Genomic DNA, 27,638 nt, shown 5'->3' with positions numbered 1-27,638 from the left:
CATGACTCTGGCATATAGATATCTATTATCTTTGTGTTACTAACAAACAATTTGCATATGAATGAAGTAAGAATTGTATATGTATAACTTGTACGTGCCACTAGACTTACAGTCATAATAAGAGTCTCATGATTTTTTGAGTAGGAGTGATTATGAATGTTTCTTTTGCCCTATGGCTACCTACTACTCTTAAGAAAATCAATGGACACAAATTTGACGTAGGAAATCATGTTATCCAAAAACCAGTAGGGGAACTTTTTAAATATCCCTAAACATACTGCTACAAACTTGAAAAGTCACTGTTCTACCCCCAAAAAATATATTCAGAGGGAATATACAACATGAAAGTGCTGAATTAGAACTAATCAAGAAATTAAACACTTCAAGTCAGCCTGGCCTAAACAAAGACTTGGATTTCCTTACTCACCCTAATTGTTAACAACTGTAAAAGACCCCCTTTTAAGAAATTTTAATTGGCTATTTTAATGTGTTTTATCAGACTATCAACTTTGCACCCATATCAGTTAATTCTAAACTTATCAGTTAATTATCAATTAAATATACTATTAACTACTAATTTGTTTCTGTCCCTTATAAAGAATTTATGCTTGGGAAGACTGAAGTGTTAGCCTTCCTAACTCAATTCTCTTTTCCCTTTACACAGAGAATTTACTCTCGAAAGATTCATGATGGAATTCATCTCAAAACTAGGGTTCATGAGTAAATTCTCTGTGTAAAGGGAAAAGAGAATTGAGTTAGGAAGGCTAACACTTCAGTTTTCCCAAGCCAGCTCTACATTGGGAAATACCTGGATATTTGGGGGTGGAGCTTGAAGAGGGTGGGGTTTGGGGAGAGGAGGGACCTCACAGGTGTATAATGCCATACAGTCTACCCTCTAAAGCAGCCCAGGGGAACTTCTCCCTCTGGTCTGGAGGTCAGTTGCAGTTCCGGGAGACCTCCAGCCACCGCCTGGAGGTTGGCAATCCTCGCTCACATCTCTCTGCCTCGGCTCCTCCCCACCTTGAGACCTTCCCCATAAGAGGGGTTTCTCATTTGATCTCCCCTTCGCCTTTGCCGTGACTCACGAAACCTCCTATTGCAGTCAATGTGGTTACTCTTCAAGGAGCCAACAGACTTTCAAAGGCACGCCTGGAGCATCTCCATCTTTTGCCCAACACGCCCAGCGATTTCTTCCACCCTTGGTCTGCCAGGCCCCCTCCCGGAAAAAATAAACAGCGCCTCCTTCTGGGCCTGGCCCACCTTTCACACTCCCTCCTCCAAAATTAAATGCAATTAAATGCATTTTGCAGAGATGTTGGAGGAGGGGGAAGGGAGAGGAGGGAAGTGGACCTGGTACTGATGCCCTCCAGTGCTACCCTACTGCAGGAAGCGCCGAGCTCCACGAAGACCAGAGGGGGTTGTTAATGGAGACTTCTGTTCCTGTGCTTGACCTTCTTTTTAGCATTTAAATTTTTGCAGGAGGCTTTTGCGAAACTGCGATTGCATCAATGCCATTAAAACTTGGCCCAGCGCCGAGCCCGGCTTTTCCCCCGCCCTGCGCCTCTCCTTCGGCAGCCCGCGAAGGGCGATCAGTGCCTCGCACGGGAGGGGAGGGGGCGGGCCAGCCGAGAGAGGACAGGGAGCGAGGTGCGTGCCTAGAAGGGCAGGCAGGAGGGGGCGCTTCCGGTCTCCTTCCCCTCCTTGCAAGGAGTCCGGGATTTTCTCACGAGGAGCAGCAGCAGCCCGGCCCCAAATCGGGTGAGCTGCGAATGCATTTGGGGGGAGGGAGTGCGATGGAGGGCGGGGAGACGGGGGGCGTCTGAACGGGAAAGGGAGGCGAAGGCGAGCCGGGGCGGAGGCGAGCCCAAATGCCCCCCTCCCCCGCCGCAGCTCTTTGAAGGCTGCGGGCCAAGCAAGGGCGCAGCCTTGTAGGTGCTGAACTTCGGGCGAGGGTTGCAAAGGGGGCGCCCCAGGGAGGGTGCAGAAGTCCAGCCTGGGTGTTGGTTCCCCGGGCCGGATTCTGGGTCTCCAGGAAGGGGCTCTGCTCGCAGTTCTTGGATATCGGACGTGTCTTAGGGAGCCGGATTTAAAAGCACCCCCCCCCCCCGCTGCTTAAGGCCTTCCATCGTTGCAAAGGCTGCATTGGGGAGCAGGTCTCGGTCATCTGGAGATCAGTTGGAATTCCGGGAGATTTCTAGGCCCCACCTGGAGGCTGGCAACCTTAGAGCTGCCCCATCCACAGGCAAACGTCTCGTCTGCATCCAGCTTCCCCGTGAATCCTAAACGCGTGTGCTGCAAGCGGGGGCCCCAAAATCTCAGCTTTCTTGTATCTGAGCAGAAAAGGGACCCTGAGGTTTTCCTTACAGCATGCAGGGTTATTGGGGATCGGCTGTAAAGAAAGGGCTCAGAAATAAACAGTTACAAATAGCTGTATGGCTCCTTGCAGAATCCTGAACAAGGACACCAAAATAGTTTTTTTATCGAGGCCAGCCATCATCAGGCAAATGTAATAAAATGGGGAAAGGAAGGAAAGGCTGTGCTGCCCGAAGTGGTGCTGGATGGGGTCATGAGGAGGGGCCGTGGCTCGGCCGCAGAGCATCCACTTGGTGTACAGAATGTCCTGGATTCAAGCTCCAGCACCCCCAGTTAAAAAGACCGATCTTTTTTCATTTCAGGGAGTCAAGCTCTGGCGCGGCCATAGTGGGAACTGTGTGTGGTTCTGGCATCTCAAGAAGGATATCAAAGATCTGGAAAAGCAGGGGGGGGAAACCCCAAAGGGCCAGAAGATCTTGATTGTGAGGAAGGGCATTTATGTTGATATTATATTGTACTAATATATTTATACTTCACTTTTAAGGGTTAGAACATCTTCCTGGTGGGGGGAACACCTAACACATTTGGGGCTTTTTAGCTGAGAAAAATGGCCTCTTGCTCTCTCCGCTCACCAACCCTGTAGCTTACTGCATTATTTTACAGGAGCCCTGCGTGCATCACGGGCTAACCCCCCAATTGGTGGTTGGCCATATTTCCCTCCCACAATAATAAGTACTTTTAATAGTCTTGTTCCCTCTAGATCTTCCTCTCCTGCTTTCTCTAAAGTATGAATCCAATAAGCAACATCCTAAAGATGGTCTCTTAACTTGCACATCGGAAGGTTTGTTTTGTGACTGCCTCAAACCAAGAATTGTAGTTTCCATTGCCGAGAGCAGGGGAGTGGGGTGGGCTTCCTTGAGAAAACCTGTGCCAGGATCAGGGCTTCTTTTCTGGGAAAAGAGGTGGTGGAACTCGGTGGGTTGGCCTTGGAGAAAATGGTCACATGGCTGGTGGCCCCGCCCCCTGATCTCCAGACAGAGGGGAGTTTAGAACTCCCCTCTGTCCGGAGATCAGGGGGCGGGGCCACCAGCCAAGTGACTGTTTTCAAGAGGTTCCGGAACTCTGTTCCACCGCGTTCCAGCTGAAAAAAAGCCCTGGCCGGGATAGAACTGAACCAGAAAGAAGGACCATCTGAACTTGATTCTCCTGCTTTAAAAGGCCATTGTCTCTGTTTTGTCAGAATTAACTTCCAGGTATTCATTTCTGCAGTACTTTGTAAAGGTACCTGTGAACTAATCGAGTTTGGAGAAAAGGACTACATCGTCAACCAATAGTCACTGAATTCTGGCAGATGAGAATCAGGCTCAGCCCTTTTTCAGAATAGGAACTGTATTGCTTACTTAGGGGTTACACAGAACTGGGGCCAGAACGTAGCTGCTGACAGATGGGCCTGAGTTAGTGAAGGGTCCTTTGAGCTTGAACCGAGGTGTGACAGTCAGTTCACCATAAGAGGTGACACGATCTTCTCTCCAGTGTCGCTTTAGCAATCCTCTTCCAGAGTTCCTTCGGAATTCGATCCAAAGCTGACTTGAGATCACCGGAAGATGCAAAGGGTTTCCCTCCTGCCGTGTTTCTCAACCAGGTGTGCTAATCCCATGCAGTGTAGTAAGTCTGAGCTAAACCCACTTGGCCCTTTACCCAGAATTTTGGGCTCAGCGTAACCACGATTTCATCTTCTTACAGAGGGAGCTTGCATCCAACTTTCCAATGAGAGAAAGCAGACTCCTTGGAGGAGAATTAGCAGCATCCTTCTTCTCACTCTTTTCCTAACTTGTGGGAAGCAATTATTGCTTTGGCCCACATTTTATTCATTCTTCCAGACTTTTTTAAATGCAAGCTGTCTGAGGGTGAGGGGGCCACCGCTTGACCTTGGCTTTAATTAGCTCATGGGGGGGGGGTGTCTGCTGAACCTAGGCCCCTCCCCTGTTCCAGGTGGGCTATACATTCTTTAACTTCTCCAGTTGAAGAAATCCTTTAACGCTGATAGAGCAGTTCTGGTCTCAGAGTTTCTGTCAAAAATGTTTTTTTTTCCCATATGCAAGCTGGGTTGCAGCATCTGAGGGACTTGACCAGTTACTTAAAACACCAGACGTCCCATGCCAAAATACCTTCCAGGGATTGGATGGCAACATCTTTTTGAGGAGATGCCCTGTTTCTCTTTCGCGTTGGAATTCCTTTCTCGTTAATAACTGTTTGTACTCTTTTTTTATATTGGAAATACAGTGATGGCAAACCATTGAGATTATATTTCCTCTGAAAACAGTAAATGCCATGCCCATGTTTCTTTAGATCAAAGCACGCTCTTTCCAACCAGGAAGCCATTTGGTGCAAGAGTTGTATTAATTTTAAAACATGGCATGGTTGTGAGTCTTCCAAGTGCCCTGTTACATTAAGTAGGCCAAGGATGTCTGCTTGCCAAGTCATGTGTTTGTGGGGCTGTAGCAAACTTAATTCCCCATTTCACAACTTGCAAGTCAGATTTTCAGATAGTTTGCCCATAGTGGAGATGGGTCTTCTCTGAGAAGTTCAGTAAAGGAAGCAGAAGCATGCGGTCAGTGCCGAGACGATTGCCAGCCTCCGATTTGCCAGTGGTGTTCCAGAGATCACAGAATATTCCACTATGGTGGATCTACTAGAGGACACAATAGTCTCCTGATTTCTCAGAGGATCCTGAGCCATTTGCAAGGCTCCATTCAAATTTTATAGAGGCTATACTTAAATTGATCCCAACTGAATTAGGTCCTTGATTTTTGGAGATACTGGAGTTGCAGCTATATAATCCTTTAGGCTCTTAAAGAGTAACCCATCCCTGGGTCATATCCTAACATTAAAATCACCTGCTAAGATCAAGGAGGCTGATGGGAATTTATTATTCAGGTCAAGAATATAATGCTCCAACTTATCCCAATTTATCTCCTTTTCCAAATCATACAGAGCAAGGAACATATAAATATTTATTAAGATGTAATTTTTAAATTGCACCAATACTGCCATAATCAGTGGATCCCAACGAGATAAGGGAGATGCAGCTAATGTTAGAGAAACTAAGCAGGCCAAACCTCTGTTGGCTTTGACTTTTCTATTATTTATTTATAGCCCACCTTTCTCATTGAGACTCTAGGTGGGTTACGCAGTGCTGAACAATGCAATCAGATAGCGTGAATCATCCCATAAACCGTACAATAGGACTACAATTACACAAATTAGAAACAATGCAAAAACAATCTGAGATATGTCATAAACAGAATGGAATGGCTAAAGTAGAGAACAATACAGCAAGAGCAAGATAAATACAATAAACAGTGGGACAGACTACAATCCTTTTCCTTTTATAAAAGTGCCTGCCTGAACCATTCCAGTATTCTACAGCTCTGGTCCCTTTATAAAAATGTCCTTCTGAACAATTCTGTTTTTCACAGTTTGCAGAATGCCAAAAGGGGGGGGGGGGTGAGTTACAAAATCAAGTGAGAATGGAGATTTGCGTTGTGTTGCCCAAGAATAAAGGTCATGAAAGATGGGCTAGTCTATACTTCCAGTAGTGTTGGGATATGAAAATGAAATTTGAGCGTGGGACACAAGCTAATGACTATGTCAAATGGCTACACTTCTCCCCAACATAAAGTCATCTGAACACAGTGGTTTTTTTTAGAAATTTGTAGTTCCTTCCATAAAGGGACGCTGTTTTATTTTATAGACATGATGGCTTAATTTGATTTGCGACTGTTGCAGAGGCTATTTTGGCATTCATCTTGATAAAAGATATGAGACAATAATTCCCATACTGCCATAGGACTCCGTCAGATTTACGAAGACGTGAGAGATTTACTTTGTGAGTAGTAAAGGGACATTCTGTTCTTGGCTTTCCTTTGCAGACAGAGTCCATCTTTTGTCACTCCGGGTGGTGACGTTTTGGGTTTGAGGCCGCCACTCCTCATACATTCTACGAGCCCAGGACTTACAAAATGCTGCCCTCGTGCCGTCTTTTCGCTTCATAAGGTGGAAGCGAAGCTGCGCACGTGGGCTGGTTTGGAATCCCTGAGATTGTGATGTAATCAGGGAGTGGTTTATGTTCTCCGGGGAGTGGGAGGAAGGTGCTCTAACTGACCTTCCCTCCTCCGGGGCGGTTCTATGGCTTAGTAGCACAGCATCTTCTGTTTAAAGAACAAGGTAGCAGGTGATGAGAAAGACCTCGGCCTGAGATCCTGGAGAGCCGTTGCTTGAGTACACAGTAATGACCTAGATAGACCGACTTCCTGTGTTGATTCCAGACCCCTGCGGTGACTCTCGCTACTGAATCCATCTGTCTGCTCTGCCTCTCTGAAAGAGCTGGTAGTGGTCTGTTGGATTGTATATTTTTGTTTAAATTGTATTTTTTTTTAAAAAAAATAGGTGTTTCTTTTTTGTAAATCACAGCTTATTCCCCAGCATGAGAGAAGGGGATAAGATATTTAAATAAGTATTTAAATAACCATCCTCTTTCCTGGAAGATGCTGCCTTTGGCAAGAGAGTTGTGCATCTTTTTCTCTTAATTCCTTTGTTTTCATGGTGGGGGGAGAAGCTCTCCGCTCTCTCCCACCTGGGATGTAGGGCAGCAACGGTACATCTTTTTCCTGCACAGTGTCCTGGGACTAAAGGAAAAAAGGAAGTTGGATTTAGCATGAAGATTTTTTCTTGTCTACCATTGACAGGCAGGCCTCTATTGAGAAGCTATCTAGTGTATTAGAGCGGGACCACAAGTGACGCCTGACACAGGTTGGACACTTGTCAGCTTCCCTCAAGTTTTGATGGGAAATGTAGGCAGCTTGGCGGAATGTTGGACAAGTGACAGTTGAAAAGTCCATTGGACAGCAGTCAGAGAGTCAAGTTGCAAGACCAGGATGCCTACATTTCCCATCGAAACTTGAGGGAAGCTGACTAGTGTCCAACCTGTGTCAGGCGTCACTTGTGGCCCCGCTCTCAGATTCTCTGGTCTTGTGTGTCACAAGTAGACATCGCTTAAAAATCTGGGTGGCTCCCTGACCAAATATTGTCCTCCCTTAATTTTTCCAAAATGTATGTTATTTATAGTCTGCCTTTTTCACTGAGACTTAAGGTGGATTATGCATATTTTTTAAGCATCTGAATTGTCTCATTAGATAAGTATTCTACTATCTCCAAGATTTAGGAGGTTCTCTTCTCCCACATGCCATGAAAGTTCAGTTGGAATTCTTTGATAATCGAGAAAATTTTGCTGAAGGAGAGATCAACGCTAGTGGGGATTTTAATGAGATTATCGGTACAGATTTGGATGTTTTCCCTTTAATTGAAAAAAACCTGCTAATCTATTACCAACAATTGTCCACTGTGAAATAGCAGTTCTCCATTTCATTGATATGTAGAGATACTCTAATACTTAGGTGCCCAACAGTGCAATCCTAAGCAGAGTTACTCCAGTGGAGTAACTCCCTTGGAGTAACTCTGTTTAGGATTGTACTGCAAAACAGATATTCAGGAATGGATATGTTTTGCTGTACTCCAGGTTTAATTAAATTGATATCGGAGGTTCAAAAAGATTAAGATTCTACAGGATCATACACAGTCTATGGCTGCTTTCATAGTCATTGGATAATGCTATTTCAATGCACTTTAATGATCGTTTGCAAGTGAATTTTCCTATGTGAAATGGGAAAATCCACTTGCAAATACTTGTGAAAGTGTGTTAGCCAGTGTTTATGGAAGCAGTCTTAAGTGTTAGGAGGTTTAAGAGAACAAAGCGTGAAATCTCAGCAATGGAGAATGTATACATTGCTGTTAAGGCAAAAAGAACCATTTTCTCACCTACAGGAAAAAGTAAATGAGGTTTTTTAAAATATATTTGTGATACCCCAGAAGTAAATTTGCAAATGATATGGGAATCAAAGCATTTATAAGGGGTCTGAACTTACATCCATCAGTTAAAGGAAAAAAAACAGATAAGTGCAAGAACTATATGGAACTATACAGTTACTTCCAACTATTTAGAAAACAAGAAGTGGGGGACTCCTGGGGAGTTGCAATGGCATCTCATTTTCCCCTTCTGCACCATGTCCTCTTTCCCTTCCCTGCCCCCATAGCCTCTCCCTCTTTTTCTGCTTTTTCCCCTCTCCTTCCCACCCACCTTTGTTTGCCCTGTCTTCAACTTTCCCCCTTCTCCCCTCCAGCAGCCTTCCCCCTATGATCCAGTTGCATTGTGCTGCTTGAGCAAGAAACCTAAAAGGACTTGCTGGGAGTATTTCATTTTGCTCTACATCCCCTTCTCCACATTTCCTCCTCTTTCCCTCCTCCTGGCAGCCTCCATATGCTCACCTTTCCTATGTCCTCTCTTTCAAACTCACTAAACAACTTTTATCTATTACTTAACTTCATTTATATATTGTCTTTATCCATAATGGGCAGCTTATATAATTCTTCTTGCCTCCATATTATCCTCACAACAAAACTGAGAGGTAGGGTAGGCTGAGAGTGTGCGACTGCATCAAAATCTCCCAGTGAGCTTCCATAGCAGAGTGGAGATTCAAACCTGCATTTCCCAGAGCATATTCTGAAACTCTAACCACTACACTACACTGGATTTTATTGAGAGTTGAAGAGTGGCCAAGCAGCCAGGCCTGGGTGACTCACACAAGTCATGTGGTATCAAGTCAGCCAGTGGTTGCTTCTGGGCCTGATCCCAATGAGTCCTCTCTCCAAGGCCTAAACAGCCCTTGAAAGTGCCCTGCCCCCTCCTCCTACCTTTTACTGATAGAAACCAATCCTAGAATACTGGCTAAACTGTTATGGTTGCCTAGCAACAGCCACAGGGCATCTGGTTAAAGCTACAGGAGCTCCTCTGATCAGTATATTTTTTAAATTTTAGAGTTTTCTGCAAACCTGGGGCATTGTTGAGGGGTGTAGGAATATCTGTCTTGTCTGTTCATGGCTACACTGTCTGGATTTAAGTATCCAAGATCAGAGATGATTGGTTCTTAATAAATAAGATTAGTTCTATTTAAAAGAAGCAGTTAAATCAATATGTTTTACTAAACAGATGTATTTCGAAAAAAGTGCTGAATTTGATGAAAAGTGCATTATTTTGTTAAGAAAAAAAACTATACAATTTCATCAGTAATTTTAGTAAAATGATGTACATTTAGATGTAAAATGTCTGGTATCCAAAAAGATCCCATTTTATGCCCTATGCTCTTTAACATCTACAGGAAACTATTGGATTATGTCACCAAGAGATTTGGGCTGGGTTACAACCAATATGTGAACGCCGCTGTGCTTTATCTCACTCTTCCATCTGATCCTAGGGAGGTTGTAGGAACCCTGAACCAGTGTCTGGAGGCAGTTTTGGAGTGGATGTGGGCTAATAAACTTAAGCTTAATCCCAACAAGACGAAAGTGCTGGAATTTAAGGTGTCACCCATTCTGGATGAGGTAGCACGCCCCTTGAAGGAACAGGTTCATAATTTGGGGTGCTGTTGGACCCAGATCTACTACTGAATAAGCAGGTGGAAGCTGTGGCTAGGGGTGCCTTTTACCAGCTTTGACTGGTTAGCCAAATAGAAGAGAGAATCCACATTAATATAGGCAAAGGCAAAGGAACAAAAGCTGTAACAAACTTAACTACCTCCAATTTAGTAAGATTATAGTATCAATCAAAAGACAAAGTCAAACATATAAATGAAGTTCAATTTTTTATATTGCACAAATTTTTTGGTAATGAAGGACGGATGCGGAGAGATTTTGTAAAAATTGATTATTACCTTTGAACTGATTTATGCTATTAATAACTGCCTGAATGAAGAACATGTTGAAATGGGCTAACTTTGCTGGCTTCCCATCACAGTTATTACCAGCAACTTATATCTATCTTTGAATTTCTTTGGAAGAATTTTCTACCAAAAAACCCTAAGAAGGACTTATATGTTTATTGAATGTTGATGGAACGTTTTGCACTGTTTCTTTTAAATATGGAAATTGACCAGTAGGTATAACTTGTGTTTTGGTATTTGGAGTGGTATTGTTTATATTTCATTGTTATATTGTATATAACTCAGGTTCTCATATAATAGGCACAAGCACTTTATATATACACATAGGAATGTTTTTGGAATATATTTACATAGCACTTCGCACTTTTAACTTTTGGTTGAATTAAAGCTGTGACTATAACTCTTCAAATGCTTGCCTTTAAGTTGTAACCTGACTGTTGCTTTTGAATATACCACTCCATCTTTACATGCATAGATTACTACAAAAAAAATTGAACTTCATACATATGTTTGACTCTGTCTTTTGATTGATATTGTAACCTTACTAAATTGAAGGTAGTTAGTTTGTCACGGCTTTTGTTCCTTTGCCTTTGACTGGTTAGCCAGCTGCTGCCTTTCCTGATCAGGAAAGATCTGGCGTCTGTGTTACGTGTCCTAGTTAGATGTCGATTCGATTAGTGCAGTATGATCTATGCGGGCCTGTCTTTGAAAAGTATTCAGAAACTTCAATTGGTACAGAAGGCTGCAGCCAAGATGGTGACTGGAGTAGATCGTAGGGAACATATCACTCTAGTCCTGTCTCATCTAAACAGGCTTCTAGTTTATTTCCTGGCACAGTTCAAAGAGCTGCTGCAGACATTTAAAGCCCTATAAGGTTTGGGACCAACATACTTGAACAACTGCGTCCTTGGACTTGTTTTGTTTTGCTTGGTACTCGCTCGAATGATCCCCCCCCCCCAATGAACTGTTGTTTTTATCTTTTGTATTAATTTTAAATTCTGGTTTTAAATTGTTTTAATTGTGTATGTGCTGGTTTTAATGGCTTTTAAGATTAGATTTTATCACTTCATTTTTATTTCAGAAAGAAAGAATTTACAATACCTTGCCAAATCACATTAGTAAAGCACATTTTTTTCATTTTAAACCAACTCAACAAATAAATAAGCTAATAGTTATTACAATATAATAATAGTCAGTATAATTATCTTATAATTATGTAAATTTTGAGGCTTCTTGATGTAACAATTAGTTATTTCATTCCTGTCCTAACAATTTACTCATTTCCACCATTCTATTTTAAGATGAGGTCTTAATATGTAAGTTTTAATTTGTTAGTCACCTTGGGTGTCTTCTTAATAAATAATAAATAAATTAGGAGTTAACTGTGATTGTTCATTGACTCTTACAGAGAGAAAGAGTGAGAAGAGAGGAAAAAGAGAACTGAAGCAAGCACAAGTGGAGGAAGAAAATCATTATTCTGTGGGAGAAGCTTAGGGAAAATGGACAACCTTACTGAACATCAAAAAGTGCAAATTGATGAAAAACCAGAATGTGGTTTCAGTCAGATGGAGTACCTCACTATCCAACAAAGAATCCACACAGGTGAGAAAAGATTTGAATGCTTACAGTGTGGAAAGAGCTTCAAGCAGAAAGCCAACTTAAATAAGCATGAAAGGACCCACACAGGTGAGAAACCATATAAATGCTCTGAGTGTGGAAAGAACTTTAGTCAAAAGGAGTACCTCACTATCCATGAAAGAATCCACACAGGGGAGAGACCATATAAATGTTTAGAGTGTGGAAGGAGATTCTGTCAGAAGGAATACCTCACTATCCATGAAAGAATCCACACAGGGGAGAGACCATATAAATGCTTAGAGTGCGGGAAAAGGTTTTGTCAGAAGGAGTACCTCACTATCCATCAAAGAATCCATACAGGGGAAAAACCATATAAATGCTCAGAGTGTGGAAAGAGCTTCAGCCAGAAGACCAACCTTACTAGTCATCAAAATTGCCACACAGGGCAGAAACCATATAAATGCCTAGAGTGTGGAAAGAGCTTCAATCAGAAGGCCCACCTGACTAGCCATCAAAATATCCACACAGGGGAGAAACCATATAAATGCTTAGAGTGTGGAAGGAGCTTCTGTCAGAAGGCCAACCTTACTTCCCATCAAAAAACCCACACAGGTGAGAAACCATTTACATGCTTGGAGTGTGGAAAGAGTTTCAGTAAGAAGGCCAACCTCGCTTCTCATCAGAAAACTCACACAGGGGAGAAGCCGTATATATGCTCAGAGTGTGGAAAAGGCTTCAGTCATAAAGCCAATCTTAATACTCATCTAAATACCCACAGAGGAGAGAAACCATATAAGTGCTTAGAGTGCGGAAAGAGCTTTAGCCACAAGCCCACCCTTAACAGTCATCAGAGGATCCACACAGATGAGAAACCATATAAATGCTCTGAGTGCGGAAAGTGCTTCAATCAGAAGGGCAGCCTTCGCACCCATAAAAATACCCACACTTGATTCAGACGAGACACTTGGATAGACTTATGCCACTAACTGTATTCCTAACCCTAACGTCTAAAATCTAGATGTGTTAAGGTGTCTAAGTGGGTTATCTTGATTGCAAAGGTTGTTAGGAAACCGATCCCAGTGTGCTGACTGAGGGACTCATTAGACTCTTCTTAAGGAAACTACGTTTTAGTCAGATGTCCTGGGCTGTTGTGAAATCTATTCTTGGGCAAGGTGATTGAGAATCTCCAAAGGATGAATCCTTTCAGCCTTTCTGCTTTCAAAGAAAGTGAAGGGTCCCCTTTTGATGACTAAAATGTTGAGATGAATTGACTGAAATTGAGCAAAAAAACCTGGCAGCCAGAATGTTTTTTAGAGGAAGTTGATCCACATTATGCAATTCAGACAGGATTTTTGGTGGGAAACTGCCTTGGTTGTTATGTCAAAGAGGAAAAAAGAAACAGAACCCCGCTGCTTCTCCCCAACTTCTCAGTGGCTTTCTAGACCATCCAGTGTAGCGTCTTTGAGGAACACTTTTTGGGATTTGGGATTCTGCTTTAGTAAATCAGCTTCTTTTTGGGAAGAAGACCATGGGAGACATCCAACCTGAATAATCTGATTCTATTGCCTATGCATATTAATGCCTACACCAAAGGACTAAGAGAAATAACTCAGAGGCATGGAGTGTGATATCATCAATAACTATTTATTTATTTTATTGCATTTAAACCTCACTTTTTCCCCCCAGCAGGGACCAAAGCGGCTTCCAACACTCTCCCATTTTGTCCTCACAACAACCCTGTGAGGCAGATTAGTGTGTGACTGGCTGAAGGTCACCCAGCAGGCTTCCATGACAGAGTCGGGATTTGAACCTGGGTTTCCCAGATCCTAGTCCGACACTCTAACCAGTACACCACACTGGCTGTCAGTATGTGGGCAACATACAACTCCCCTTTTCAATCTCCACAAATGCACATGCATTTGGTTAATAATAGGATTGGATGAGGGTGTTTCCAGGCCAAACTTAATTTGTGATGTTAAGTGGACCAGATGGAAAATAGGAGCTTGCACTCAGCATAAGAGAGGAAGTGGTCCTCTGGAGGGTTTCTGGACACGGTGTTGAGTGTTGCATTCTCCAGTATCAGCAGTGGCCTGGAGTTCCTTTTTTCGAATTATGGGATGATTCCCTGATCTTTTTTCTGCTAAAGTCTCACTGTTGCCTCAATGACCTCTAGATTAGACTGCCTGGTCCTCTGCATGGGACTGCCCTTGAACAGAAGGATCCTTCAACTGTAGGAAGATGATCTTCAAACAGAACTGTGCATGGTGTGTGTGCTTGCCTTCATTAGTTAATAATGCCTAATTTGAGTTTTGTTAAAGTGTTACCCAGTTTTTTCTGTCTTAGCGAGCTGCTGTGTGTTCCAGTTAAAACTGTGGAGACCCCTCGTGTTTAATAACATAAGAGCCCTGCTGGATCAGACCAATGGTCCACCTTGTCCACCATCTTTTCTCACAGTGGCCAACCACTTTACTTTGGAGGACAAACAACGGGGCATATATGTTTCCTCCTGGCACTGGTGTTGAGAGGTTTCCTGCCTCTGAATATGGTTTAGTCACTATGGTTAGTAGCCACTGATAGACCTCTCCTCCAGGAATCTGGCTAATCCACTTTGCTCTTGGCCATGTCCGGCACTGAGTTTGCCTTTTTCACTGCTGCTGTTCTCACCAGGTTATCAACGTTGACCCTAACATTTCTTGTAATGGAATGAATGCTTATCAGCGTCTTATTAGGCTTTCTAACTGTCCAGTGTCAAGATTTATATCCTAACATTTGGGTAGTTTCAAGGCCTTAGTTTTGAGTCCTAAAACAGGGATCTGTCTTGGAGGGCCTGTCAATTTATATGGGTTCCTCTTGCTTTTACTCTCTCAAGACAAACGGAGACTTTTCATCAGAGTTTTCTGTTTATTTTTTATTGAAATAAATATATGAAATGTATAGGATTTTCAATAAGCACACAGAAAAATACAATTTTCTCACCTAGATCTTCATGAGATTTCTTTCAGCAAGACCCTAGCTCCTTATCTGGGTAGCATATTTTGTAGTAACGGACTCATGATATCGTAATGAGAAATCTAAGCTGTTTCACAACTGATCGCAGTATAAAATTACAATTGGTTTGAGATTTAATTAATTATTCAGATTTTCAATCATGTGACATTCTACCTAGCCGAAAAATGATGTTTGTCCAACTGCAAGGTAAGCTATATAAAGATGATGGAAGAGTTAAGTGAGCAGGTCATTATGGGTCCATCCTAACAGCTAGAAAAACATCTGCTACTGTCTAGTATTTTTAATTGGCTGTCAAAGATGAAAAGAACTTCTATGAGGCTCTACAACCTGTTAAAAAAACTACATTAAAATTCATGAAAAGTTCACTAGAATACACACGTATCATTAAGGTATAATGTGCTTTAATTCACATTCCCGTCACACTCTTTCAGTCTCATCCTGATCAGACCCCATCAGCATATACTTGGATTTTTTGTTCCAAGTATCACTTTTGTGTATCACTTTAGATTTAACTAGACAAACAGTGAAATCCTAAGCAGATACTCCAGTCTAAGCCCAATGATATCAGTAAACTTAGACTGAAGTAACTCCGCTTAGGATTTCACTGTAAATTTGATTTGCCATGACGTTGTGTGTATGTGGGTGTGTGGCGGGAGGGGAGCATTTCTTTTGCTTCTCTTGCCTAGTAGATTTTTGTGCTTCCTTCAACCTCTTTGCAGCCAACACCCCCCTAGCCAATAAACTCAGTGAACTATAAACTTTTCTGTCCTGTCCCGAACCATCTTTTCCTGTCCCAACCTCAGTATTCTACTATTTGTACTTTTCTTGGAACGTCTCATGGAGTATGGAACAATATTTTAATAATTTACCAGTTCCTTGATTTATAGTCACTGGGTTTTTACTTAGAAGAGGAGGGGAGGGGAAAGAAGGGGACATATATCACAAGAGGACAGGATGCAATTAGTGTGAAGGCAATCAAAACATTCCTTTGCTTGCCTTCACACTAATTGCATCCTGTCCTCTTGTGATATATGTCCCCTTCTTTCCCCTCCCCTCCTCTTCTATATTTGACCAGTTCGGATCAGGCATCTGATGAAGAGAACTTGATTCTCGAAAGCTTATGCTACAATAAAATTGGTTAGTCTTAAAGGTGCTACTGGACTCTTTTTGATTTTGCTACTACAGACTAACACGGCTAACTCCTCTGGGTTTTTACTTGTTTTTAAATCATGGTTAAAAGGGGGTGAGGTTAGTGTTGGGCTCTTGTGGAAAAAGGGACATGGGTGGAATTGGCTTTGGAGGCTGTACGAAAATGTTTCCTGAGAGGTCAACTGGGGAGGAAAATGGAGAAGCTGGCCTGGGAGGGTTGTGAATTTTAGAGATCAAAGCAAGGGATGATAGTACTGCTCAAATCAGGAGGGGGGGGCAGAGGTGTGATCCATCTCCCAACCTGTTATTCGCTCCTCCCTCTACTCAGCCCCCCTGCCCCAATGTGGGAATCCTGCTTGGATCGCCACCGTCTCCCACTCTCAGTTTGACTGGAGATAGCAATCTGGGCTCCGGCTCTGCGTAGCTTTGCTTGCTCTCTCCCGATCTCCATGTCATAATGCACTCTACATGGATGTCCCCTCAAAGTCAACATAGGAACTCCAGTTGCTATAGAATGCCACAGTTCAGTTGCTGTCAGGAGCGAGGTGGAACGTGCATGCCGCACCCATTCTGCAGTCACTGCATTGGTTACCCATCAGTTACCAGGTTCAGTTCAAGGGTCTACAAAGCTCTTCATGGCCTTGGACCCCGATATCTGTAAGACCGCCTCTCCTGCCATGCAACACTGTGACATCTGAGGAAAGCCTTCTGAAGGTGCTATCCTGCAAATGGGTAAGGCTGGCAACTGTCTACTCCTGTGCTCTCTGTGATGGCTCCCACCTTGTGGAACAACCTGCCTGAGAAAGTCAGGAAGGCAAAACAGAAACGTTTAGGAGAACGTCCTTATAAAGGGATTAGAACTGTAGTATAATGGAACCGCTCAGGGGGATGCTTTTTATAAGGGGTTATGATTGTAGTGTATTGCAATGTTTACTGTATGTATCAACTTTCTTTACTGCAATGTCCTTTACATTTGTAATCACTTTTCATGACATGCCTTAGGAGATTCCCCCCCCCCCCCAGTTCTGTACTTAGCCCTACTGTGTTATGTATTGGATGTCTTTGCTGTCTGATTGATTTGTGTGTGTGTTTGTTTTTATTTTGTAATCCACCTTGAGTCTCAGTAAGAAAGGTGGGCAATAAATGAAGTTAATTTTTAAAAAAATGATGAAATGTAAAAACCCTACCTTTATCGCACACATATTGGCTTTTGCCTGTTTGTAAACATGCTCATATTGTTCTCTCAAGTGCCTTCTTTATTTGCCTGCTTGCCACCATTTCATTGTCTTTGGATGTGTGTCGCAAACATACGCTCCTTCACCTTGGAAAAGAGATAAGTGTTTCCTTTTTACTCATAGCACCATATTTGGGGGTAAATGGGCTGAAAACAGGGAGATTTAAATATTTCTATACACATTTTTATCTGAAGAACATCTTGCAAGCGTAAAACATGCAAAACAATAAGAGTTTAAAATCCACATCAACTACAAATAACTCGGCCCAGGTCAACCACTAGGCAAACCTAGGTGGACAGATTTTGAGTTGCCAAATAGGCAAGAATAGCCTCTTTCTGAGGCACCTTTCTGGAGGTCAGAAGGAAATCACCAACCGTCAATCTCTACTTCCTCCTAGCCCTGCCCCAATGCCCTCTGTTTCTTCTGTTGCCATTCCCAAATAGGCCAGCTCGGAGCAGTGCTAAAAGCTCCTGGCTCTCTGTCTGCAGCTGCTACTTTTACTAGCAGGGGAGAAGCAGCTATGGAGCACAAGACACTATGAGAAAGGGGGTGCCTGTGGTGGCTTTACCAGCTGTAATGAGTGGGAGCGCATAGTCATCACCTCGGGAGGACTCTGCTCTTGCTATGTCTCTCAGCTGCCTGTTGGGGCAGGATTTCTCCTGCCCATGGGACCCTCAATGACTGGCTGAGCACAGCTGCTCTGCCTGCCCTAGATAGGCCATGGTGAGAATAGCTGTTGCTTGCTTCAGCCAGCCTGCCCAATGAAGATGGCTCCAGCAATGGCCACATGTGTGTCCCACTAGAGGCTGGGCCAGGGCCACCTTCGATGGTGAGGTACCTACCTGTGGCAAGTTAACCAGGTAGCGTGGCTTGCTTGCCTGCACCTCCCACCATCTTCTCCAGGAGTGCTTTACTGTTACTGGAATGGTCTTCACATGTGCACCCTCCTCTGAGTGTGTCAAGAGTGCATCCAAGTGCAAACCCAAATAATTTTTATTCTTGAGATTTTTTTTGCCAAGTGTATACCAGAGCCCCGGATTTGAAGATGGCACTTCAAAAATGAATGTTAGCTAGTTCCCAGAAAAGAATTGACAAGAATTAGACCTGGAATAGAGTTTTTATTGCAATAAGATAAATGGGAATAGCGATGGTTACACAGACTAGAAATAAAGTCGCTATGAAAATGTAAAAGAACAGTGGAATACTGACAGAAACACACAGTTAAAAGACAAAAAAGGGGAAGAAATTTCAATCCAGAGAAAAACAGGCAACCAAAAAGGTTGACAAGAAAAGAAAAACCTCGGGTGTTTGAATACCAAGACCAATATCAGAAACCTAAAAATGGATTAAATTACAAAATCTTTAATTCCATGTATTAAAAAAACTATTAAAAATCTATTCACTTTGGTTACATAGTGCAATTTTTTTTAAAAGAAACGTTACACCCATGCAAATGTCAAACATTTAGAGGTATCTTTAAAAATGACGAAGTCCTGTTGTTTATATCATAAAACACATGTAAACCAATCGTGTTTCGGTCTCAGTGGTTTAAATTTCTACAATACATGTCATATACTATATTATTTAGATTACAGCATGCCTGACCAAAGCACTAAATGTCCTTTAAAAGGGGAGAGAGAAGAGAAAACAAATTTTTGAATTAGTTACTGTGTGTGCATTTTATTTTAAAAAATTGAACTATAATTTCTAAAGTTATTTTAAAAATTTAAATTACACGCACAGGATGTTAAAGATATTTTTAATGGAATAGGTAAATCTCACTTCATTGTTCTAATAGATGAGGACTATCAGTGACCGCTTGTAAAGACAGTGATTATTAGAAGTCCAGATGTCTAATACATAAAGAAGAATATCATTATTAATTTCAAACATGTAAAAAAACAATTGGAAACATACAGGAATTCTGACAAAAAATATGATTTATCTCTACAAGCCATGTCGGGATGAATCATAGTCAAATGGTGGGTCGTGCCACATTGGTGTGGCAGTGTAAAGTGCCATCAAAGCTCCAGCAAGGGGCTTCCAAGGCAAGTGAGAACCAGAGGGGGTTTGCCATTGCCTTCCTCAGCAGAGTCTTCCTTGGTGGTCTCCCATCCAAGTACTGACCCAGCTTAGCTTCAAAGATCTGATGAGATCAGGCTGCACCATGCCACCTTCCCTCCCATGCCACATTAAGGAATCCAAAAGATCAAGGTGATGCTATATGGCAAAAGGTGATTGTATATGTTTGATAAGTGTCTAATAAGTGAAGATCTCCTTCATGCATCTGATGAAGGGCGCTCTGGTGAATGAAAACTTATGGCAGAATAAAGTTCCGTGCTGCTTGAAAGTACCACCAAATTCTTGCTTATTTTTCCTGCAACTGTCTCACAGCAACCCGTCATGAATTTGTTACTGTGTTCTGTGGTCATTTATGCACATTCCAAAAGAATGTCTCAGTTTTTGCTTTTATGAAGTTCTTTCTTCAGCATAGTTCTGGCCTAGGGTATTGCCTTCTTGCTGACCCATGTCGGAGCATGGAGTCACTTTGGGAGTTCTGGAAAACATGTTTTCTCTAGCCGTGCACCTACGCATGAAGACACACCTTAGCATTTCCAAGGTGTTGCAGAAGTAATTGTTTTCTTATCATTCTTAAAGTGATTTCTTCTGCTCTCCAAAGCTCAAGGGATTTCAACAAAAAACAAAAAACATCAGAAGGAAGAGCATGATGCAGTTGAGGATGCATCAACAGTGCCATTCTAAGCATGTTTTCTCAGAAGGAAGTCCCATTGAGCTCAACAGGTTTTACTCCCAGGGAAGTGTGTTAACTAAGATTCATAGAGTCAAGCCCAGTAGCACCTTAAAGGACAAGATTTTCAGGGTATAAACTTTCAAGAGTCAAAGCTCGGTCAGGGAGGGACAAAGGGAACTTTTGAGTCTCGAAAGCTTATCCCTTGAAAATGTTGTCAGTCTTTAAGGTGCGACTGGGACCAAATCTTGCTGTTCTGAAGACCAACAGAGCTACCTCCCTGAAATTAATATCCATAAAGAGTGGGTTATTCTGAGCTATTAGCTCCTATAGTGAGTGAAGATAGAGGGGTTGCAATTGGCGTCCAAGGTCCCCAGCATGGGACATGTCCTCAAGGCTCCCCCAAGCTATTCAATTTCTATGTATAGCCCTTCCGAGAAATCATTCCTGGTTTTGGAGTTGGGAGTCCTCCACGTGCTGACAAAATCCACCTTAATATTTCTTTCTCCAAACCGCCTGGAGGTCTTGAGCTGCTGCCCCACTGCTATAGTTAAATGGCTAAGACTGAAGAAGCTGAAACTGAATCACAGCCCCCCCCTTTCTTCTCTGCCCCCTCCCTGCCTTTGTCTCCATTCCCTGCCCAATCATCTCGCCTCCTGCCATTACAACTTCCCAATGCATTTGTAGCCCACCAGATGGGGGCGTGCGCTGCTGCTACTCCTCGTGAGAAAATACCAGGCTACTCTCCGAGGGGGGAGGGAGAAAGGAAACCCCTCCCCTTCCTTTCTCGCCGCCCTTCTAGGAAAGCAGACCTGCCCCCTCCCACGTTCCACTTTTGCCCCTCGCCCTGCAGGCAAGAGAAAGAGAGCTCCCGTAGCAGGGTGGAGACAGACGGGGTTCGGCTCGAAGCTGCTGCGATTTGCGCTTCGATCAATGAATAAATAGGAAAAACGTAGCAATTGCAAGCCAAGCTCCGCTCCCGGCGCCTCCAGCCCGAGCCTGCTGTGGCCGATCGCTCTTGGGCGAGGGGCAGAGGAAGGGCGTTGCTTTGGCTTCCCTGGGGAGGGTCAGCTGAAGGAGGAAGTCTGCGATCGCAGAACGGCGGAGAGGGAGGGGGCTCCGAGTCTGCCTCCACCTCCGTCCTTGCAAGTAGCCCGGTGGGTTTTTTTGCTTTCTTACGAGGAGTAGCAACTGCCTGCCCTCCGATCTGGTAAGCTGAAAATGCATTTGGATGGAAGGGAATTGCAATGGAAGGAGGGAAGATTGGGGGGGGGGCAGAGAAGAAAACAGGGGCTGGGAGTGCCCCCCTTGCACAACTCTTAAGTTTGGAGGGGGTGGGATTCCGGGCCGTGCGCCTTTCCTCGCATTTGGAGTTAGGAGCTTTGGACAGCCTGAATTTTCCTCGAGGGTTTGCAAAGATGGCTGCCCAATAAGGAGGTCACTGCAGAAATCCAGCCCGGATGAGGGGTCCCGTGGCCGGATTTTGTCTGTCCAGGAAAGGGCCTCGTTCGCAGATCAACCAGCATTGCTTCTTGGGTATCGGGATCTATAATCCCCCTCCCCTGCACCGCGCAGGTTTTGAAAAGGAGCAAAAAAGGCCAACGAAAGGGACCAAAAGGATGGAGGGACTTCACTCTGACGAAAGGCATCGAGCCAGATTTCAGACTTGTTAGTTTAGAAAAAATAATAACACGGGTGGGGGGGGGGAGGGGAGTGTGAGAGAGGATTATAAAACTTATGCCTGGTTTGGTAAGAATGGAAAGAGGGATCTTTTTCTCTTTCCCCCATAATTGTCGCAGAACTTAAAATTGTTTAAAGGAGAAGGCTAAAAACAGACACTGAAGCCTCCTGAATGGAATTCATTGGGCCAGGGAAATCTTTCAACGGCTATGAGCCTCACTGGCTAAATCGAACCTCCATGTTCAGAGGCAGTGCATCCGGGCAGACCAACTGTGGGGGTGGGATAGTGGCAGGACTGGGCTTGCCCCTTCTTGCCTTGCTGGTGGGAGGCCCCTGTGGGAAAAGGAGCCAGGTGACGGGAGGTTTTTCCTTCAGTCCAACCTGGCTGTGCTGCCGTTCATACTCTAGGATCCTCAACCCAAGTTAAGCTTTGGGCTGTGGACCTCAGTTGAAGGACGTCTCTCGTTTGTCTCTACCTTGTTTCCTTCAGAGAGAAGCTTTGGTGCTGGACAGATTCATCTTCTTTTGCTTGCCTGCCGAGAGAGCGTTGTGCTTTGCTCACAGAAAAACTTGTGGGCTTTTCAGGGCCCACCCATTTGGCTGTTCTTAGAAAGAGAAAAACAGGGAGAAGAAACTTCAAGCTTTATCTGACTCCCCTGGAAGACGGAAGAGGAAGACCCTGCTGGCCCTGAAACAGAAAGAGGCCCCGAAGCCATGGAGTTTAGCAAGAATGAGGGATCCTGGGAAGGAACGGCACAGGAGCCCCGCGGTAAAAACTTTGTCGGCTTAGGTCTCCATCACCAGATCTTCAGGACCTTGTGCTACCAGGAGGCTGAGGGGCCCCGAGAGGTTTGCAGCTACCTCCACCGTCTTTGCTGCCGGTGGCTGAAGCCTGAAAGGTGCAGCAAGATGGAGATCTTGGACCAGGTGGTCCTGGAACAGTTCCTGGATGTCCTGCCCCCGGAGATGGCGAGCTGGGTGAGGGAATGTGGACCCGACACCACTTCTCAGGCTGTGGCCCTGGCAGAAGGCTTCCTCCTGAGCCAGACAGAGGAGAAGTATCAGGACCAGCAGGTGAGAGCATCTCAACCTGGGAGAGCACAAAAAATGTGAAAGATAATCCTAAACCTCCCCTTTCACGAAGTGTAGCATTTTCCCGAGAATTCATTAGTGGAATATCCCCTTCTCCCCACCACCCTCCTTTCCACAGTCCTCTCTTAACTTTGCTGCCATTTCAGGGGCTGTCTGAAGGGGCCGAAGACCCCAGGCAGGAGCGGCTCTTCTGGGAGATCTGGCCAGAAAGTGATGGAGGTGTCTGTTCTCTGGGTAAGGATTAATGGGCACCCTTTTAGGTTGGACTCCTTCTCTTGAGCAATTCTGGCCTTAAGCTTTTTGCCCAGATTAAAAAAGTGTACGGAAGTTCTATAGGCCTAAATCAGCACTTTGAATTTTAGCCAAGATAGAATGCAGAGGGTGGTTCGGTAGGAGAAGGAGAAGTCTAAAATGCGTGAGAAAAATAAATCTATTGATTTCATAGGTGACATGGTTTATTATTTATTTCCTCGGATTGTTCCCTCATGACTCCTTTCAAGAATTGTCACCCAGTGCAGTTAAGGGTTTAGGGTAAAGGCTCCTCAGGCGTGGAATTCTCTTTCCCCCAGAAAGAGCCTAGGGTGGGGTCACTCTCTTCCTACTTTTCCAAGGGGGAGTCATGTCTGTGTTGAGGAACAAGTAAAGGCCCCATCTTCAGTTAGTGAAGTGGTGGATTCCTGATTCTCACTGCATGTCAGTTTTTGTGTATTTGCCTCTCAGTTTCACTGGGGAATGGAAGCTGTATAGTGAGGGAGCCAGTTTAGTTTCCCAGGGAAGGGATTCTGATGTAATTGTAATAAATGGATCTGAAGCTAGGCCCTTCCGGGGGAGTTTACTGAGCGAGTAGGTCCATGCGGGAGGAAGTGACCACTGAGGAGCAAAGGGAAAAAAGGAGAATGTGAACATGGATAATCTCTTCCCACTTCCTTTGCCTCCCTCACAGGCACTGGAAGGACACAGGCGGGGTATGCTGAGCCTTTCTCTCTTTATGGTGAAGTGGAAACAGACTCTGTGCAGCTGGATCAGGTAGGGAAAGGATCTTTTACTGCCTCCTCCTGCGTTTCTCCATGGAAGCTGAAGGAATCCCTCTTTTTCTTTTTTACTTCTTTGCAAACGGCCCACTAGGCAGCTTTGGATCCTAGAGTAGAACAGTCTGCCATTTGACTTCGCTCTGTTAGGTGTTATGTGAAGAGCAAGATTTTCTTCTTCTTTTAGGAACTGGTGAACTTCAGGGATGTGGTTGTGGATTTCTCAGACGATGAATGGGCTCTGCTGGATCCGGGCCAAAGGGCTCTGCACAGGGAAGTCATGGAGGACAATTATGTAAATCTGACCTCTCTGGGTAATAATGTTTGTTTATTAAAATATTTCTATCTAGCCATTCCTCGTGGCTCAAGGGGGCTTAGCTTGGAAATATTAAAAATAATTTCAGTGCTTCTACTCTCTTTCTGTGTCGTAGCCCAGCCCCCCTCCTTTTACAGTGGGATCTCCTTGTAGGGAGATGGAACCCATCTTTTTTTTTCCTTTATAAAATGGTATGAATTGGCATATCTATGGATGTTTCCAGAAGCAAAATTGCAAATACATCCATAGCAAGACCGCCAGAAACTGCTGCGCTCTGTGCTATCTTGTGTCTGTGAGATAAACATTGGGACGAAAACATCACAACGTATTTATTTCAAATAAACAGCTCTAACTGTGAGTGTGAGTTGGTGGCCTACCAGCATTTTAGGCAAATAAACCCTGGCTCCGAACTTGGCTAGCATTCCTGTAGGCTGTGCTTATCCTTGCCTGCATATAACACAGTTCCAAGAGAGTACTTAACCTTGTGTCCGACTCCCACATACCCTGCCATGTGTCTTAGAGACAACTAGGGATCTGGTTAATGCCGCTATGCCCCAAGGCCCCTCTGCTCAGCGACTCAAGAGCAAGATTAGGTTGGAAGGAGGACAGGGGACAATCCTGCCTAGTTCCCCTGGTTAATTGTAAAAGGCTGTGGGTAATACTCGCTAGTGGATCATCTGTTCTTCTGGTTCTCTATGCAATAATCGGAGCCATTTCGGAGATTCTTGGGGCCAGCTGCAGCTAGATGGGTGTCAATCCAAGAAAGAACATCCTTGGCTGTGGTGCCAAAACTTTTGAACTCCTTCTCCAGGGAGATTTGTCTGTCTCCCTCTCTTGTTGTCTTCCACCAGCAAGTAAAGACTTTTTTTTCAGTTGGCATATGCCCAGTAACTGTTATTGGCCCTCCTTCCTGGTTTTAGCATTGTGTATTTCATTGAATTATTTTATATATTATTTTAAATGCTGTTTTAATGTTCAAATGTTTTAAAGTTTTCATGTACCCCCCTCCCCCTTGGGGACCCTATTTAGGTGGAAAGGTGGCATAAAAATGTTTTAAATAAAATAAATACTATCCTCAGTGTCTGGCACTGACCTTCCAACGTGTGCAATCCTGGTATATGAGGCCTTCAGACATAAGAACTGAACAGCCAGGAAGTGCAGTAGTTGGAGCATCACTTTCCACACAGAAAACCGAAGGCTCTCCCTTCCTATATAGCCTGTTCCGTTCTCCTTTTCAAAGCAGGAGTTAATTGTGATTGTTCATTGATTCCTCCTTTATTAAAATTATCTTTATTGTTACAGAGAGAGAGAGCAGGGGAGAGGCAGAAGAGCAGAAAAAGGAACCAGAAGCAAAAAAGAACCAGCTTATCAAACAGCAGGAACTGCATGCTGATGGAAATAGTTCCATTTTGAAGGAGTATGTCACTTTCTACCAAGATCTACTTGTATGGGAGAAACAGTATATATGCTACGAGTGTGGAAAGAGTTTCAGCGGTAGCTCAAGCCTTACTTCTCATCAAAGAAAACACACAGGGGAGAAACCTTACAAATGCTCAGAGTGTGGAAAGAGCTTCCGTCAGAATGGCCACCTTACTATCCATCGGAGAATCCACACAGGGGAAAAACCATACAAATGCTTTGAGTGTGGAAAGCGCTTTAGTCGGAAGGAGTATGTTACCATCCATCAAGGAATCCACAAAGGAGAGAAACCGTATAAATGCTTAGTGTGCAGAAAGAGCTTTAATAAGAAGTCTCACCTGGCTGACCATCAAAGTACCCACACTGGGAAGAGACCATATAAATGCTCAGAATGCGGAAAGAGCTTCAGTAGCAAATCATATCTTACTGACCATCAAAATACCCACACAGGGGAGAAACTATATAAATGCTTAGAGTGCGGAAAGAGTTTCAGGAAGAAATCTCATCTCACTAGCCATCTCAGAATTCACACAGGGGAGAAGCCATATCAATGCTTATGGTGTGGAAAGAACTTTAGCCATCAGAGCAATCTTACTACTCATCAAAGAATCCACACAGGGGAGAAACCATATCAATGCGTATGGTGTGGAGAGAACTTCGGTCGGAGTTCAAGCCTTCGCTCCCATCAAAGAATCCACTTAGGGGAGAAATCTTATATTTGCTCTGAGCGTGGATAGAACTTGAGGCAATTTCATGCTTTTCTTCCCATCAAAGAATCCACATGGGAGAAACCTGCCAAGGGGACTGGCTAAGTAGACATCTGAGGTATAAATGCCCCCTTGAAGGAGTGGATGGTTCCTACAGCATTTAATGAAGTTGTATTGTACCCACAGAAAGAATGTTTCCCCTGATGCCTCTGATATTCAGGCTAATATCCAGCTTTCTGTACCTGAGAAAGTGATGGACTTTGGCCTCTCCTTTTCAGGGTTTCTTAAGCATTACAGACTATTTGGAAACTGCTTTAAGGAAACTCTAAATTTGTTATGACATGAAAACTGACCTGGTTGCCTGAGTACAATGGCCTTCATTGGTCAAGGTTTCCCATAATCATGATTTTAATGACTTTTATGCATGCATGCATCCTGACTTGGGTGGCCCAGTCTCATCAGATCTGGGAAGCTAAGCAAGGTTCACCTTGGCTAGTACATGGATGGAGACCATCAAGGAAATTCAGGTTGTTATGCAGAGGCACGCAGCGGCAAATCCACCTTTGTCTCTCGCCTTGAAAACCTTATGGACTCACCATAATTTGGTTGTGACTTGTAAGGGCTTTCCACCACCATGCATGCTAATCTCTGTATTCTTGTGTGATTTTTGACCTGGGTAAGGTTCAACTGTTCATAATTTTCAGTCCTGACTCTTCATAAGACAAGTGTCACTGGCAAAATAGCAGATTTATTATTCTTTTAACCACCAATAGTTCTAATTTTAGCCTTATAACCTCTTGTTGAGAGTTTTAATGAAAGTTACTAAGAGTTGATCTCAGATTATTCATTTGAATTAATTCGCTTTAGGTTCCAATTGTTTTATTTAGACCATGTGTTACATTTAGAAAGATTTATTTCTTGTTCTTGTCACTTTCTCTTATGAAAGATGTCACGTAAGCATCTAATCAGGCTTTCTGCTGGGAGTTTCCTATCAAAGGAGACCTTTACATTTGTTGAGCATGCCTTGCGTGCTGAGCTTCCCATTTTCCACAATGTTCAGCCTAAAACTTGATTTGCTTTAATCTTAGACAGTTGCAATCATTATGTATTTAGCTTTAAGTACTGATAGTAGAATTAAGTTTACTGGTATTTGTTTTCTGTGGGGCTGCTTGCATCATTTAAGTACTTGCCTAATAAAAAGAGTTATGCTTTCTTGTAAATAAAATCATTAACTCAAAGTTATCTGTTCTGTTTGTTCTGCTTGCAAAGATTTGACATCTGACAATAGTTCATTGTGCTGCAAGAGATAAGGTTCTAGCAGATCCAGAGGAGTCAGCCGTGTTAGTCTGTAGTAGCAAAATCAAAAAGAGTCCAGTAGCACCTTTAAGACTAGCCAATTTTATTGTAGCATCAGCTTTCGAGAATCAAGTTCTCTTCGTCAGATGCATAGCACAGAAACTGTTTCTGTAGCTTATGCTACAATAAAATTGGTTAGTCTTAAAGGTGTTACTGGACTCTTTTTGATTTT

At 43.5% G+C, this 27,638-nt stretch overlaps 1 protein-coding gene across 3 annotated transcripts; it reads left to right on the top strand.

Moving 5' to 3' along the window:
• The first annotated feature begins 1,709 nt into the window (after positions 1-1,709).
• LOC129327206 (zinc finger protein 300-like) lies at positions 1,710-27,304 on the top strand. Of its 3 annotated transcripts, XM_054975691.1 has the most exons (6): positions 20,694-21,078; positions 22,039-22,622; positions 22,787-22,874; positions 23,584-23,666; positions 23,856-23,982; positions 25,287-27,304. In XM_054975691.1, exons 2-6 carry the CDS (start codon positions 22,263-22,265, stop codon positions 26,138-26,140), a joined length of 1,512 nt encoding a protein of 503 aa, XP_054831666.1. In that variant the 5' UTR covers positions 20,694-21,078; positions 22,039-22,262; the 3' UTR covers positions 26,141-27,304. The 3 variants fall into 3 exon arrangements, with proteins under 3 accessions (XP_054831668.1, XP_054831667.1, XP_054831666.1); XM_054975693.1 differs by lacking the exons at positions 20,694-21,078; positions 22,039-22,622; positions 22,787-22,874; positions 23,584-23,666; positions 23,856-23,982 and adding exons at positions 1,710-1,758; positions 2,676-2,795; positions 11,557-12,624; positions 15,976-15,978 and having other exon boundaries at positions 25,723-27,304; XM_054975692.1 differs by lacking the exons at positions 20,694-21,078; positions 22,039-22,622; positions 22,787-22,874; ... (1 more) ...; positions 23,856-23,982; positions 25,287-27,304 and adding exons at positions 1,715-1,758; positions 11,557-15,633.
• The last annotated feature ends 334 nt before the right edge of the window (positions 27,305-27,638 follow it).

The sequence above is a fragment of the Eublepharis macularius genome, chromosome 4 (genome assembly GCF_028583425.1).
Source record: "Eublepharis macularius isolate TG4126 chromosome 4, MPM_Emac_v1.0, whole genome shotgun sequence".
Taxonomy (NCBI): domain Eukaryota; kingdom Metazoa; phylum Chordata; class Lepidosauria; order Squamata; family Eublepharidae; genus Eublepharis; species Eublepharis macularius.
This window is presented reverse-complemented; position numbering and strand designations above follow the sequence as displayed.

Excerpts from the sequence above, each read along its gene's own strand:
- LOC129327206 (XM_054975691.1), top strand. The coding sequence starts at position 22,263 with ATGGAGTTTAGCAAGAATGAGGGATCCTGGGAAGGAACGGCACAGGAG. Across the intron at positions 22,875-23,583 it reads TGGAGGTGTCTGTTCTCTGG|GCACTGGAAGGACACAGGCG; the intron begins GTAAGGATTAAT and ends CCTCCCTCACAG. Across the intron at positions 23,983-25,286 it reads TGTAAATCTGACCTCTCTGG|AGAGAGAGAGCAGGGGAGAG; the intron begins GTAATAATGTTT and ends TTATTGTTACAG.